Source organism: Ananas comosus, linkage group 17, assembly GCF_001540865.1.
Source record: "Ananas comosus cultivar F153 linkage group 17, ASM154086v1, whole genome shotgun sequence".
NCBI lineage: Eukaryota > Viridiplantae > Streptophyta > Magnoliopsida > Poales > Bromeliaceae > Ananas > Ananas comosus.
In genome coordinates this window covers 9,670,287-9,687,852 of record NC_033637.1, presented here as the reverse complement: position 1 = coordinate 9,687,852, position 17,566 = coordinate 9,670,287, and the positions used below count along the sequence as shown (strand labels likewise).

General features: G+C 34.2%; 1 protein-coding gene across 1 annotated transcript; it reads right to left on the bottom strand.

Moving 5' to 3' along the window:
* Nucleotides 2,688-16,779, bottom strand: LOC109723166 (chromophore lyase CRL, chloroplastic). Its single transcript, XM_020251428.1, is given in 10 exon segments — nucleotides 2,688-3,111; nucleotides 4,130-4,222; nucleotides 5,631-5,735; nucleotides 7,443-7,535; nucleotides 8,119-8,169; nucleotides 13,360-13,395; nucleotides 13,485-13,545; nucleotides 14,053-14,102; nucleotides 16,607-16,698; nucleotides 16,701-16,779. Coding segments are annotated over 10 exon segments (777 nt in total). The 5' UTR covers nucleotides 16,753-16,779; the 3' UTR covers nucleotides 2,688-2,967.

Genomic DNA, 17,566 nt, shown 5'->3' with positions numbered 1-17,566 from the left:
AATAAACCAAACGTCTTGAGGGAGTGGGCCATTCCAATTACCATTCCAATTCATTCCCATTCCATTATCCATTCCAATTCCACTCTTGAACCAAACAAGCCCTAATAGTCATTATCTGAATTTCAATAAGCAAAAATATGATTACTAATAGTTCACTACTCTCTCCTGAGCATCTTTGCAAAACTATGATTACTAATAGTTTACTACTCACTGACCATCCCTAGCGCAAGTGGTAAAGGATTTGATGGTTGGCACCCCATGTCTCAAGTTCGAATCTTAATAAATTCACATTTTCAGCTATGTTTATTTCTATAAGAAATAAACGAAGCGGGTAACATACTATCTTTCTCTCAAAAAAATAGTTCACTACTCACTCCTAAGCGTCATGGAACTATTTTGATTGTAACACGTTTACCCTCTTAACCTTTTGAGCCTAACCACTACCTAAAAATTAAAATACTATAGATAGATTAAGAGATTTAACCATATTATACTTTATATACATTACTATTTCAAATTCTGAGGATATCACATTATTTTCCCTTTAAAACCCTGACGTACTCATCAGACAAGCGATTTGAGATTTGACTCACTAGCCTTGTCATCCATATTCTGACTTATCCTGCCACTTCCGGACCATTTTTTGCCTATCATTCAAATCCTAACTCAGTCAAAACTTATCCTTCTCAATTGACACTCATCCCATATTCCCGACCGGTGATTGACTCTAACACCAATTGAAACTCCCTATTTCTCAAAGATCATTCATCTTAAAACTACTCTAGTTCCAACAAACTTAAGCCATTTAACCTCTTCGACCTAACTACAAAAAAAATGCACTAACCAAACTAAGAGGTTCAGATCTATTATATGTAATATATAAAACTATTTCAAATCTTAGGGATGTCATAATTACACCTCACAAGGGAACCAAACATGCATAGAACGCTACAAAATGATACAGATTCGGCAAGCGAAAGTCAACACATATGCACAACATATATATGCACATATAGGGATGTAATGTGGGCTGTGCCGAGCTGGCACCGCCCACATTATACGGGCCGATTAGGGCCAAGGGTCGGCTCAGCCCGAACCGATTATTAATCCGGGCTGGGCCGTGCCGGCCCGCCTAGCACAAGCCGTGCCGGGCCGGGCCGGGCTTCGTGCCAGCCCATATTTTATAAAAAAAAAATTTTCCCCGAGTTTTTTTTTTGAAAAATAATTTTTTTTTTCAGGAAAAGAGATAATTTTAAAAAAAATTATAAATTTGTTTTATAATTTTTACTTTACACAATTATACCCAACATTTTGAAAACTCTTTTATTAAATTTTTTAATAATTTTTTATTATTTGAAGAGAAATTAATTTTTTAAAAAATAAATAATAAAAATTATATAAAGTTTGTATTAATTATATTATATAATTACATGAAAAGAATTAAAAAAAATTAAAAAAATTAAAAAATATATTTAAATAAACATATTTAAATATATTTTTTTAATTTTTTTAAAAAAAAATCCAACGGCTCAAAGGCCGTTGGCCACGCCCGAAAGGTCTGCCATGACCCTTCCCATTCGTGCCGTGCCGTGTCAGGCCACGGGCTGGCCTCTTGGGCCGGAGGCCGGCACGGCCCAGGCTCGAGACGGGCCGTGCCGTGCCGGGCTGACGGGCCTTAGAATATCAGTCCAGTACAGCCCAAAGAGCCAGGCCAGCTCGATCCGGCACGGATGCTACAGTAGGCGTGCCAGGCCAAGGCCCGGCCGAGAGTCATGCCGAGCCGGGCGGCCATACACCCCTATGCACACACAGCCCCGCACCTTCCTATTTATGCATGCATGCATGCATGCGTACACTAATGTAGAGGATGCACAGTTATTGGCTTCAAAATAAAAGTATTTATTATCCACGACTTTTTTACAAAATAATTATCTAAAATTTATAATTTGCGAAATAACTCTATCAAATTTATATTTGGCAAATTAACCCTCGAAAAGCGGTGAATCATTCACCGCATTCTAAAAGTCTCTAAAATCTTTTAAAGATGGTGAATCGTTCACCGCATCCATTAAAGCGGTGGTGAACGATTCACCGTCTTCTTCGTAACTTTTTCTAAAAAAAAATGAGATTGTTAAAATTGTACGTAGATTATACGGAAAATATTTTTAGGAAAGAAAAAAATGATAATTAGGATTGCGGTGTGGAATATTACAATTTTTGTTTAAATGTTAGAATTGTATAGATATATTATTAAAATTTTTTTAATTGTTAGGATTATATGAATATATTATTAGAATTTTTAAATTATTAAGATTATACTTGATGTTTAATTATTACAATTATTAGAACCTTTTTAATTGTTAGGATTGCATGAATAGATTGTTAAAATTTTCAAATTGTTAAAATTATATATGATTTGTTGAGATACTTATGTAGTTGTTAAAATTATAGAAAGAAACAGTAAACAAGTGAAAGTCGATGAATGATATACCCTTTTTTTGAAAAATTAGGAAAGTAAGACGGTGAACCATTCACCGTCTTTAAGAAATTAGTTTTTCAAATATAATTTTGACAATATTATTTGGCAAATAATAAAATTTTAAAAGGTTATTTTATAAGAAAAAGTCCTATTATCCACCTCCACCAGAACATTCCAGCATTAATCCCGTAAATACATCCGATATTGGCGAGCTGTTGAACACATACATATATCACTTTTATCAATAATAATGTCTACAAAATCATTATTTCATGCAGAAGCTCTGCCGCAAAATGGTTAATATCGTTTTGCTAAACAAGGCAAACTCCAGGGAGAGAAGCTACTAATAATAACTTTTTACAGAACAAAATTTAGAACAAGAGATAAAAAAAAGCACTGATTACTACAACATATGAGCAGCAGAAAAAGAGGGGGGCAAGTATGTACATGAGCTCAGATTTCCTACAAATAATATTGAAACTGTAGTCTTATTGTTCATTAATTACATAAGGGCTGTCCATCTTTTTCTCCAGGGACAAAGAAGGTGTGAAGTTCAAGGACGAGAACATGTCGTCGTAACTCGACTGCGGAGCGGGCTTGAACTCATACGGACCCGCCTTCGGTCCCCAGACCTAATAATAAGAAATGATTCGGCTAAAAGGTTTTCCCAGAACAAATTCTCTGCAGACAACCGTTTTCTAATCCAAAGATCATCCTGGTATATGAGGATTCCCAGGAAGAGACTAAGGGCTTGTTTGGTTCATCCATTTTGGATATAGAATGGGAATCAGTTTGATCAAATCCGGTTAATTTTGTTTGGTTTGCAGGAATCAGTTTGGGATCCTATTCCGGACTGGAATGGGAATGGCCTATCAGCCTTCAGCTTGATTTCGGTCTTCCAGCCCGGATTGAGATTTCATTCCCGAAGCCCACTAAGTTCCTGAGGGCCATGCGACCATCTCACCCTCCTGTCCTGTGTACGATCTCTTCACCCCTCTCTCATCAAAAAAAAAAAAAAACACCTATCCTCTTTCAAAACCCTATCCCTAACCCACATCAATTAAGTTTTTAAAAATAAATTTGATATTTTTTTTGGAAAACTTATTAGAGAATAGTATTATATTTTTCATAAATTTTAAATAATATAAAATTATATTTGAGAGTAAAATTAGTATTATGGTATCTTAAAATTTTTTAGTTTATACGAACCAAGCAATAAAATGTAAATAACTCATTCCAATTTCCAATCCACAAATGAACCAAACGTTTTGGAAGAGTAAGCCAATCCAATTCAATTACCATTACAATTCATTCCCATTCCATTATCCATTCCAATTCCATCCTTGAACCAAACAAGCCCTAAATGTATTTGGATTATAGGTATAACCGTCATGATAAATGAATAATTGTTGTGGTGGAAGAATCGTGGAAATCAGTAAGAGGGTAACTAGGGATAAAATGAGTGATAGCATAATTCCTGAGACAGGCTGAGATAGCAGTATCAGAGATTTCTTAGAATAGCCAGAGCTTGACCAGAAAAACTATTCTTAGACCTTTTTCAGTGGTTGCTGTGCGGAATAAGAGTAATAAATTGAACTAATCAAAGAGTGCCTTACTGGAAAAATAAAGTGATTAAAATGAGAAATTCACCTGATTTCCTTCGTCATCATAGCCCTTGTCCCAAGTATGTAGCTCGCCGTTCTTGTAAATTGTCACATCAGATGTACAATACGTCGCACCATTCTATCAAAAAAAGGTAAACACTTTATAACTCCATGAAGAAAGTTAAAAGGAAGAAATTAGGGTTAAACTGTAGCACTGCAAAAATAGCAATTTTCGTATCTCAGTCAAAAGCTGCTGTTTTTAATGTGACTAAGCGCCTGTTGGGCCAGCTGAAGCTTTTAAAGAAGTGCAACTTGAGTAGAACCTTGAGAAGAAGACTTTACAATTTTTCATTAAGATACTCTCAAAAGCTTCCTTCTGAAGCTTAAAGTAGGAGTTTCGAATTAGAGCTTTAGCTTTTATTTTTATAAGCTGATTTGAGACTCCTGCTCCAGCCAGAAGCACTAGACTCTTCAGATTGGTAAGGAAATAGAGGCCTCATGTGAATTATAATGCATTTTGAAATGGGAACTTCAACTTTGAAAATTTGGATTTTACTATCTGACCTCTCTCTATACCATTTGAATTTAGAAAATTTAATTAAGTTTTGCAAAATCTTAACTGTTTCTATCTATCAGTTTTGGAATATTCAATCGAGTAATTCTGGCCATTGTTCCAAAAAGCAGCCTGCGACCGCATATGTGGTTCGGACCATCAACTGCTCCGTACATAAAATATATGATGCCATATGCTTTGTTATTAATCAAACTTGTATGAAAAGAGTAAAATGTAAATGTATAATCATTAACCAAACAATCCCATTCAACATTGCACTTTAATCCTGTCTAAAAAGAAGTAATTATCTTCATATAAATATAACTTAACTATCTCTCTTCTTATTTTAGTTAGTAATATTCCTAATATATCTAACAATTATGTTTATAAATATTGGTGAATATTTTTTGTAGTTGATAGATATTATTATGCTAGTGTCGGCCAATTAGATGGCTATATGTAATCATGAATGATAGTTTCTTGAAATACTTATTATTGTTGATAATAGTTTAGCCAACATCTGCTTATTGCTGCTAAGTATATTAGTTATTTTTTACATTTATATTTGATTTTTTAAAAAAATTTAATAGATGAACCGTATATGCGCAGACGTATGCACATGCATACCACCACACTATGTGGCAAGTCGATCGCCCGCATTCAGCATACTGTTTTTTAGAACATTGATTCTGGCACATAATCACTTTTGCCAAAACAATTTTAGCATATTCGGTCAAGTATACTCTATTAGGTTATAGAATTTTCTGTCAGGAAAAAGTCAAAGATACTGGTGTGTAGATAAAATGGCACTTAGTAAGCATACTGCAAGGAAGGGATGGCAGAATCAAAAATTTTGAAGTTCAGATACTCATTTCAAACTACCTATAGTTCAGGTTAGGTTAGTGTGTTTTTTTATGTTTTCCTTAAGTAAAGAAGCTGCTCTGAAAGCTCGAAAGAATAGGAATTGACTATCAGAGTAGTAAAAGAAGAATACCCAGGAATTAGGGAATCCACCAGGCGGAGTTGAGCCTTCATATAAACAGCGCTTTCCACGTTCACACCGTGATAGGTGTATCGTCGTCAGGTGCTCAGCAATATCCTGAAATACCAAAAATTATTTCAACATAATACATAACTATACTTTTTTCATATAGCAACCATCAAACTACGACTGACTTACAGGGAAAAAAAAAAAAAAGATTCCAACAACACATTCAAGCTGAATGGAATGTAAAGAAAGAACTTGAGGAACCCATATACTTTCGTTCACCTGGGAGAAAGGGTGTCCCAATTGTCACATGAAACTTAGTTCGTCTTCAGATCAGAACTGTTTATCCACGTGATACTAACGCAATCGTAAGCCACATGATTAAGATGAAAATCACAAGGACAAGAGAGAAGGTAAAGAAGAATCTCTTCCGAGAGAAATCGTCTATTATTGAACTCCAAAACTCAAATTACACAAACCCTAGGACCTTATATAGATCTGTCCCATAAAAACTTTCCAAAAATAGTAAAACTGAAATTCTATTATGTTATAGTTTGGAACTAAAATGAATGCAAAAAATCCTAGCCCAATTTGATTCATATAAAGCAAGAAAGGGAAGAAGATAAAACTTCCCTAAAATAGTAAAAAATAACTAAGGCCTCGTTTGGCATCATTGCCGTTTTTCTATTTGTTTCAAACACTAATTCTATATAATTTGATATACTAGTGAAAAGACTTTTCTCTTGTTGTCTTGGTTAGTTAGCTTGTCATACACTCCAGGTCAAGGTTTTACCTGCCCGTTGGCACGGGCCGTATCCACCGTGCCGTACCGTGCCAACAAGATACCGGCACGATACAGACCCCGTGTCAATGGCACAGCTCAAAACCCTCTATTCTTTAAATTAGTAAATAATTTCCTCAATAAAGTTCAAAAGATGTGATAAAAAGACATAATAAATAGTTAGAATATTTTGTTGCTAAAGAAAATAAATATTTCATGCTATTATGTGTCGGCACACAAGAATTTTTTTGACCGGCACGCATCGGCACGGCTCGGCATGCACCGTGCCATACCGTGCCGGCAAGTTTCCGGCACGACCCCGTGCCACGACACTTAAATCCTTGCTCCAGATAAGTAATCGATGACAACTCGTTTTAAAAAATCATAGAAGCAAAAGAAAAGTTGCTTCCATGTTTTCATTTTTTGTTGCCGATCAAATACCTTGATATAAGGATTGAAGAAAGCCATTATCACTTTCTACACTATTTCTATATTTCATGTAGAGATTCTATTAAAAAAAAAAAAAACAAAAATCAAACGAGGCCTAACAATGGCAAATTCGTAGGCCAAAGCGATAGAATTTGGGCCCAAAAACAACATTAAATGGAAAGCCTATTTGGCCCAGTCGTCCGGCTCAAACAATTGTTTATGGATTGGGGTTGCACATCCATAATAGAAACCCAAGGACCAAGTTATGACAGTTATACTGAACCATAATCCGAATCGCATCAAACGGGAGTCAATTGACTTTATTTTTTCCCGATTTGAGCCAATCCAGCATTTTCATGTATCCTAAGGCCAGATCAACCGAATCAAATATCCTCCGTATTTCTCTCTCAGTTTACTAGTACACAATTTCCCCGTTACATTCACTCCATAGAAACATAGATACTTTGATATATCTTCAAATAGAACGATAAGTGGTTTCTTTAGCAGCAGCAGCAACTGATTACAGAATAATGGAAGGATAATCTTGACGTATGTGTCAAACAATGATTAAGTTCAGCCAAGAAACACGATGTACTAAGGCAGATTACCCCAATAACTTCTTCAGGCTGTGGTCTCTGGTCCTTTGGACGGTCACAGAAGTTTTTGTACTCCTCCACGTCCCTAATGGCATATGAACTCAACTGTCAAACAAAAGACTGAAAAGGATTAGAAATGGCAACCACATTGTTGTTAACAAGTAATCCAGTTGCCTTCATGACATATAAATGCGATACATGGTGGATATATATTTTCATCTATAGCTGGAGGAATTTCTGCATGTAAGATTCCATGGTCAGTAAGATCAATCTGATCTCTCTTCAACAAACTTGATTGTAGAAACAGAGAACATTTGTAAGCTAATTGAAGAAACAGAGAACAAGTGTAAGCTAAATGGTGAGCTGAAACTAAAATTACCGAATACATAAAGAGAAAAAGATCACTCAATCAGGTAACAATTTTGAAACGTGCAAATCTAGGGCTAACCAATGGAACTAATTGAGTATGACAAATGATTAAACTAAGTTTCAAGCAGATTTTCTTATGTTTTCCGACTACTCGTAAAGAGAAAAGGCTAAGTAATTAGTAAACTTCGTCTTTATGAAAGTATGCTCAACTAAGCCAAAGCAGAATACAACATCTCCAACCAAAGTGTTTCAATTATTATTTAATAGTCAGATGTCTAAGGCCCTTTGATATAAGCAAAATTGAGAAAATTGATCTTACCTCAACATCACATTTCATCTCTTTTGGGCAAGGCTTCACCATATAAAATCTCTGCAATAAAAAGATCAGAAACTCTTACCCTCTTTCAGTAAAGCAGCAAGACTATCTAAGAGCATTATTGAATAACCAAAGGCTAAGCTACCGTTTGGTTCGGGGTTAAGAAAAAACTAGTTATTCCAGGGATAGGGTTAAGTTCAGGGTTAAGGTGGGATTAGAGTATTTTTGTGTTTGGTTGGAGGTTGGAGTAAGTCCAGGATAGTGAAAAATAGTGTTTGGTTGGAGTAGATGGGATAAGAAGGATAGTGGGTTATTATGAATAAAAAATAGTATTTGGTTGGGGTTTGGTGGGGTTAGCTAACCCCACCCAAAATGGACTATCTCGGGTTAGGTGGTTAGCTAACCCCACCCATTTTTTGGAGTGTTTGGGAATAATATGGGGGTTAAGGGGTTATTCCACCCCTTAACCCCCAACCAAACAAAGGCTAAGAGTTTAATAATAAACAGCTTACAAAAAGGGTATTGCAACCAAAGTACAAATTCCCCAGACAACCTAACCAGCTATCTCTACTTTAAACTAAGCCAACTTCCTTGCAGATAATTAAGTTCGTTAATACGCTCAACATTTGGAATAGTTACCACCAAGCTTGTCTATAGGCTCAACATTGTATACAAAATTTGATTTCCTAGCGAAAACATGTAAATAAAGTGGACTCCTATTTTGTTTTTCTATCTCAACTTATAGGGAACCACTAACTTATTTCCAAAGTGAAGCATTCAAGTCAAAATATTGGAGTAAATAACACCATTGGTCACAAAACTTGCACAAAGTTTCTTTTACGTTGCTAAACTTCAATCTGTTGCAATTAAGCCATTAAACTTCATTTCATTTTTCAATTGGGTCATTCCATTAAAGTCCATTTAATTTCTCTAAAGGAGGAATGATGTGGCAGCTGATTTAGTTGTCATATCATCTCTTGGAAATGATGTTGTTGTTGATTCAGCCACAACGCACTTCTATAAGATGATGCAGTAGTTAAATCATAGTAATCTAGAGATGAAGAGACAACTGAATTAGCCAACTGAATCACCTGCCACGTCATCTCTTAGAAAACACGTGACAACTAAATCAACTACCACATCATTCCTCTATTAGGAAAACTAAATTGAATTTGACAAAGTAACCTAATTGAAACAGAATTCAGTGGCTCAATTGCATAAAATTGAAGTTCAATGATCTACCTGAAACTAAGCATAAGTTTAGTGACACAATGGTACAATATACCTGCCAATATTGAGTGCCAGTTTCAGCTCGCTTCTACTTCTATTTTCAGCTGCAACTTCCTCTATTGTAGTGTTTGGCAAATAAAGAGTCTGGAGCTTTTGCTGTAATGGGAAGCTAAAATGAGATTCTGAACAGTGAGCATCAAAAGCATAAGCTCCAATTGGAATTTCTTATTGTGCTACAGAGAAAAGCAGTTTGGGAAGATCTTAATATAGCACTTATCCTAATAACACTACTTAAACTGCACTACACTAAAGAGGCCCTGGAGGTTTTGATGGCATAGGAATTGAAGACTACTGAAAAGACATAACTGTCTTGTAATGGAGGTGATGAAAGTCACATTGTGTAACTGGACAATACTCACTTAGTTATCTAAAGAATAGAGATAATTGGCTCATAGTAGGTTTTCACATAGTACTTGCGGTTGGGGACTCTCTTTGGTTTTTTTAATCTAAAAAATAATGTTGATGATGAAGAGAAATATCAAAGGTAGATCATTAGGGATCTCGTTGATGAAGGATAGGTACAGTTTCTTGTACTGTTGAAATATGAGAGGTTCAATTGAAAATGATGATAGTATGCAAATCAGCAGAAACAGCACACAGATAACTTGAATCAACAAATTCCAGCAGGTAATAGATAATGGAAAGAGATTTTGAAGATGTGAAGGAAGAAAAATGAGAACGAAAGAACTGGGACACAGATTATTATATCTCTTACTGATAAGCATATAATAATCATTTATTTATCAGGTAACAGAATTTTACATAACCCAAAACATGACCCTAAGTTTAGGGTAAACCTGCAGAAAAGGAAAGGAACTTTAGTTCATTCAAGGCTTTTTAGGACAAAGGAAACAAGATGTAATTGCAGAAGAAAACCTTCATGTCACTCTCAATATATGTTTGATGCACTAACATAACCTTAAGGGTGCGTTTGGTTCTCACTATAAAAGATTACTAGAAATAAAAAAAATATCCGAGAATCTTATTCTTATTCATCCTATTACTAAGAATGTGGCATTCATGTGTTTGGTTCGCACGGTCATATTATTTAGTCATATTATTTAAGATTACAGAAAATATACAATTAATTAATTTATTTTTTTAATTAATTTTTGATAATGCTACTCAAAATTTCAACATATTTTTAGAAAAAAAGGGAGAGAAAACATAGGTTAGAGAGAGAGAGAGAGAGAGCATAATTAAAAAAATAGGAAGAGAAATAGAGTCGAGATTAGAGGGAGTAAGAGAGTTGAGATTTTAGAAATAGAGGGGGAGAGAGAGCTTAGTTTAGAGAGAGAAAAAGAGTTGAAGTTTAGAGAGAAAAAGATGAGCTTAGAGAGAGATATGAGATTAGAGTGTAAAGGAAAATAATACCAACTAGCTGGCGAGTAGGAAGAAAGAAACAGATTAAACATATTATGATTATCCCAATCCATTAATATGAGAATACCCACCCTCCCTCAAGGGAATGAAATTAGTATTTTGGGATGAATCTAATTCCTAAGTAAATCCAATATTACCAACTAGATTACTTAGTACATTTAGCCAAACATCGTCATATTTTTTTATTCCTATTAGATTACTAGGAATCTTAAAAAGATAGTGCGAACCAAATGCACCCTAAACTTCATGCTGCACTCAAATTCAACACCACGTACATCATGCATAAATCCCGGCACCAAGATTTTTTGGATGATTTCTATCATTACAATCATCATAAATGTCCACATTTAATGGCGTGAGCCAATTTGGATCTCCTCATGATTCACTAATAGATGGTGGGTGGAATTATTCATGGACTAAAGGATCAAGAAGCCTTAAGTACAACAAAACACAATGGAATGTACAGCTAAAAATAGAAACAAATATATCCTATGTAATCAGACTTCAGAATTAGCAGACTTTAACCGATCCAACTTAGAAATTAGCAAAGAACACCTTCATCAGCTTTGTTCTAGTGCAGTTTACCTGTAGACTGGATATCTACCTTATGGGCCTGTTAGGATGCTAGAATAACTTATCTGGCATGGCTCCCACTGTTTTACTCGGCGATTATTAATTAGTTCCTTGTTGAGTATGAACGAGTTCTAAAAGTACGATGGAAGAACAATCCCCTTTTTTAAGCATATGATAAACCAAATCATAACTCGAACTCTATCTTAAAAATTCATAATTATCAGGGGATTGCAATGAGCTAAAATCCTATGTTATGCCATTTTTCGAAAGTACCACCAGTTATCCCTTTATTCCCATGTCAGTTGTTCCTACATCAAAACAGGCCCAGACAGAGGTGTAAAAATGCTCCATTCATTCCTATTTCACCTCATATGAATAGTTACACTAATTAGAAAAATCTCCAACAGAATTATTTAGCCGTGTAATACAAGATTCCAACGTCAAAGAGGTGACATCTTGACTTCTGTAGTAGGATTAGTCTTGTAAAATAATAAAGTTCTTTGTCTCCAAACATGTTTCTCCACTCTTCAAAAAGTATCAAATCAAACTCCAGAGCACCCAAACATATAATTACATTAAATTAAATGAAACAACCATTATTCTCCAAAAGTTTAAGCTATTAGAGAATGGTGTTTTTAATATTTATATTCAACACTCCCCCTCACGTCACGCCTGGGCTCGAGACAGTTTGATACGCTCAAGGCGTGAACTTAATTTAAATGGGAGGAAATTAAATGAGATTAAGGGCCTAGCGAGATTCGAACTTAGGTCCTTGCATTCGGATATCATGTTAAATTATATGAAACAACCGTTATTCTCCAAAAGCTTAAGCTGTTAGAGAACGGTGTTTTTAATATCTATATTGAACAATTACTATATGTAATTTATGTATAAGAAAATAGTACAAAAGATAAGCAAAAATAAAAAGCCAGAAAGGAGATTAATAGCTTGTCAAGATAAGAAGAAAAAGAAAATCAGGGTGATTCCATCCAAGAACCACAGTTGGGCTCTCCTAGATATATTATATCCAGTATCCAAGCTGAAAGTATGTGACTACTAATATCTAGAAAGATATCATGCTAAAATAAACATCATTGAACATAGGTGGATAAATAGGTATCCAAATATAGATACAGATACATACATATATGCAAACTATAAAGATATAGAGATACATAGATATGAATGTCTACCTTACATGCATATAGCTTAAAAAACTAAATCTTTCTTTAAATGCTAAAAATACACATTTTGACATTGATGAATAATAGAAAAAAAAATTAGGGCAAACTTCAAATACCACCCCTGTGGTTCCGCACTTTCTCACTTTAGTATCCTGTGGTTTAAAATGTATCAATTTAGTACCTGTGGTTTATTTTTTCTCTCTTCGTCAGCTTCTCCGTTAACATTTCGTTAAATTATATATAAAAAACTTTAGATACCGCACCTAGGTTTATCGAATATTCACTTTAGTACTTTTTAGTTTTAATTTTGTCACTGATTTAACGAAAAAAAATTAGTGAAAGGGATAATAAAAAGAGAAAAATGAAACCATGGGATACTAAATCGATACACTTTAAACCACAGGATACCAAAATGGGAAAGTATGAACTCACAGGGGTGGTATTTGAAGTATTCCCAAAAAATAATCCTGAAAGCGTTGATCCAAAAAGGATAGTCTATAGTACAATGACAAAGAACAGAACAAACATAAGACACTAACTATTTAAAAACTCATAAAGATAGAAGCTAGCAAGTAAGCAAGCTAAAAAAACAATTCTATGAAAAACATCCTGGTGTACTAGAACCTACCAATGTGGATCCAAGGAGATCAAGACATACACAACCTTAGCCCTTTAAACAAATGTTGTTTTTGTAAGTTATATCTAGCAAAACTGCACGCCAAAACAAACCTTAACTGTGATACTTAAATACTTACTTCCGAATCTAAGACTAATGATAACAGGAAATTGAAGTACAGCTTCAAAGTTACCATACTTGTCGAAAGGGCTTTTCAGGAGTTCTCCAAAATGCCTGCAATCATAAGAATAAAGCCATTCTCAGTTTCCAAGCCCAAAAGATAAATTACAAATTCTAAAAATACAAAGAAATATCACACAGACTTGTTCAAAGTATAAAACTTTGGAACCATCCACCATCTCCGTTGCAGGGCATGTAAGCATTCTGAAAAGGAGGAAGTGGAATCTGAGTTTATTGAGTATTTTAAGTACCAACAGTTCCAAAAAGACTGGAGAAGACTAAAGAAAGGCTGAAAGGGCCTTATTTTGCAATAATAAAAAAAATATGCAGCAAATTACTGACCATATTGAAAGAGCACAAACCATCAAAATTGTCTGAACTAAAATTCAAGAGTCGAAACGAAATTTGATAACTAACAAGCCACGTTAACCATAGAGTTGTAAGACAAGAATAATAATACTAAATAATCTTATTTTAAACGTTAGCTACTTAATTCTTTCCCAGCAATCCCATCTATCGAACAGAAAAATCTAATTTTATTTCTTCATGCTCAAAGATTTATGTCATGGGTAGAAATCCCTTTAATGGTTAGAGGCCCAAAAAGAGGACAGATAAGAACAAGAAGACACTGCTATAAAGCTCTGCTAATTATACAAATAGTAACTATAGATTCAAAAGCAATTCATCATTGAATAACCTAAAGAAACTCACCTTATGTTGAAATAGCTATCAGGATCTCTTCGAGCTTGCTCTCTCGAGAACTTCAGACACCCAAAACACCAAATAGTGAGCAAGATGATGAGAAAAAAATGCTTAAACATAAAAAAAATAATAATAACAAAGAGGACATAAACTAATCATTAGGCTTAATTACACTTACTACACTGAATTGTAGTGGTATTCTCACTTCTACACCGCACAATATTTTATCAGAACCTCAAATTTTACAGCAGTCGCTGCACTCAGATAACAAACAATAGCCGATGTTAAGGTACTATTGTTTTTTTATTTCCATGTACTTGATATATTGACCTTTCTTTTAAACAATAAATATTGCCCCTTGGACAAGTCTCTATGGGAAAGAGAAGAAAAACCTCTACGGCCAATTTTACTAGACAGAGATTGTAGTTCACAAAACAAAGAATGGATTTTGAATTCTGCACACTCATCACACACTGCTACTCTCTATTTGCCCCCAATCAAACTGCCTTAGAAACAAGTTACTCCCCTAACCAGACCTCTGTAAGTCTACATATAAAGATTAGAGAAAGTGTAACAAGCAGAAATGCCCAATTTTCATGTAAAATTGTATCATCTGCTGCGAGTGTAGAGATTGCTGTAAACTTTTAGAAGTTCAATACATAGTTTGATGCAAAATTTAAAGAAAAAGAAGTTATAGCATAGAAAGTAGAAACAACCTATAATTTCAATGTCGTTAAGTGTAATTAAATCATGAAAATAAAACAACGTAAACTTTGCTTAATTACACTATACTACACTAAACTTTTTCACCCCTTCCAATAGATAGGAATTCAAACTACTGTTAATTGTAATCAAAGTCATCTATCATTTATTAGCTGAAGCAGAGTGTAAGAATTGACCAAAAAAAAAGGCCTTGTTTGAATGCATGAACATTCAACATATCTCATTGTTTTACTCAAGAATCTTATAGTGTTTGGTAGATGATGGGTGCGGTCAAATATCGAGAATGGAATATCATATACAACCTTCAAATCATTTTTTCCGGAATAAGATAAATTGCCTTGTAAGTGAATTAAGCTAACCAAATTATGAATGCTATCACCTCTCAAGAGCAAAAATCAAAGTGCTTCCTTCCAATCACACAAAAAAAAATCCTCATAGTAAGTAAGTTATCATTGAATAACTTATTCCGACGGTGGCATGAGACCAAAAAATACTTCTAGGGCATGTTTGGTTCATCCTTTTTCCACTCAGGAATCGGAATTGGAATGGACGATTCCGTTTGTGGGTGTTTGATATGCGGGAGTCCTATTCCGATTTCGATTTCCAGGTAGAATGAAAATCTCCCAATCACCTCTTTTTCCAATCCGGTCTAGGAGACCGGATAGAATCCCGGCAAAATGATTAATGAATGCTTGTCCCGAAAATATTATAATTATTTTTTTTATTTTTTATTCGAAATTAAATTTAATTTTCTAACTTTAATTTTTAATTAAAATATAATTTAAATTTCGAAATTAAATTTTTAATTTTATATTTGATTTGAACTTAAATTGAAATTTAAATTCAATCAAAAATTTTGAATTTGGTCTATGAATTTAAATTTAAATTCAAATTTTATGTTTAATTTTTAAATTAATTTTATGGATTCAAATTGGAATTTAAATTGTAGTTTTGAGTTCAACTTTGAATCATATTGTAAATTAGTTATATGTTTGGAATTGTCAACTCAACTTTAAATTTTAAATTTCTTAAAAATTTTACATTTCAAGTTGTAGTTTATCATTTTTAAATTTTAATGTAAATTTTTAATATTTAATTTTTAGTTTGAATTCAAATTATAAATTTAATTCTATATTTAATATGCTTACTCAATTTTAAATTTAATTTAATATTTTATATTTTAATTAAAACTTTATTATAATTATTTTTTGATAACCATAACCTTTTTTCCCATCTCAACCAAGCAGTGAAGACAGAAATCGGCAATTCCGATTACGATTGTTATTTTAAACCAAACATATTAGAAAATTTTACCATTCCTTACCATTCTAATTCTGATTACAGTCCATTCCGATTTCAATTTCTACTTTTGAACCAATTGCGCCCCCTGTGGATTCAATAATATACTCCGAAGCATAATTGGGCTATAAAAAAAGGAGGATTAATTTCATACAGGTCCCTGCAAACATAGTAAATGATAAATATATCCTACAAAGTTCAACTTTCATATGTTGTCCCTGCGAAAGTCCTAATGTTTTCAAATATATCCCTTTGTTTCGCTACGGTTAAAGACCGTCAGAAAACTATTTATTTTTTCAATTTTGCCATCACAAATGTCTCTCCAAAAGGTAAAAATATCAAAAACTAATCAGGATTAAGTATTTAACCTTTGATTAATTAAATTTTTTTAACGGACATATTTGAAAACATCGTGACTTTGTAGGACAATATATGAAAGTTGAACTTTGTAGAGATATATTTATTATTTATTATATTTGCAAGGAGCCGTATGAAATTAACCAAAAAAAAGAAAGATATAGAAAATTGGAATGGTAAGCACCTTCTCGCCGGAGAGGGCGTCGGCGACAGCGCGGGCGTGGTCCCATCGGGTGGTGGACTTGCGCAGCCGCTTCAAGAGGAGCACCCCACCGACCCCCGAACCCTAATCCCTCCGCCGCCGCCAGAGGAGTCGGAATCCGATCCCATCCCCACCCCCAACAACCCCTACACACCTTCTCCCTCCCCTNACGATGTCACTTGCATCTTAAAAAAAAAACAAATCTATTACTAAGGGTAATAAGTTTATACAATAAGTTTATACCAAGTCAATTTCTATGACATATATTACCTCAATGACAAAGCTAAGATAAGAACAAATTTAGATGAACATTAAAAGTGAAAAAAAAAAAACTAATTAGCAAACAAAATTCTGAAAAAGAATACACAAATCAGTAAAAGGGCGACTAAAGAGGAAAATTATCTCCAACCTATACTAAAAGATGTGTCATTTACTATTCCATCTCTTTGGTAAAAGAAAATTTTTAAAGACATTTGTCTTTCCCGATTACATCAATTCGAATTCTATGCTCTTCTCTTAAATTCTTTAAAATTTAACTTAAAATTTTATTTCTTTTTTATCTAAATTTCTTGCAAGCTCTCTCCTCTTTCTCCTCACCCCAGTCCCATCAGCGGTGGTGATGTGATCGAGATTGCGACAGGGATTGTGATCCCCGTCCCGCTCCCGACCTCGCATCGCGCACCCTCCTCATACCCATCCGCCCCTCCCCGCTCCCCTTCGTCGCCTCTCTCCTCTCCTTTCAACTAAATGTAACGTAAAGCATCTAGTGATTTTGACATATAATAGCAAATGTAACATATGTTACACTAAATATAGAATTTCTCTAAAAGCAATACCAGAAAAACAACAACAAAACCATGACTACCAGCATTAACCAATTAAATTATAAAACTTAATACAGCAAGAGCAAGACTGCGATGGATTCCCTGAATCATTCACCTG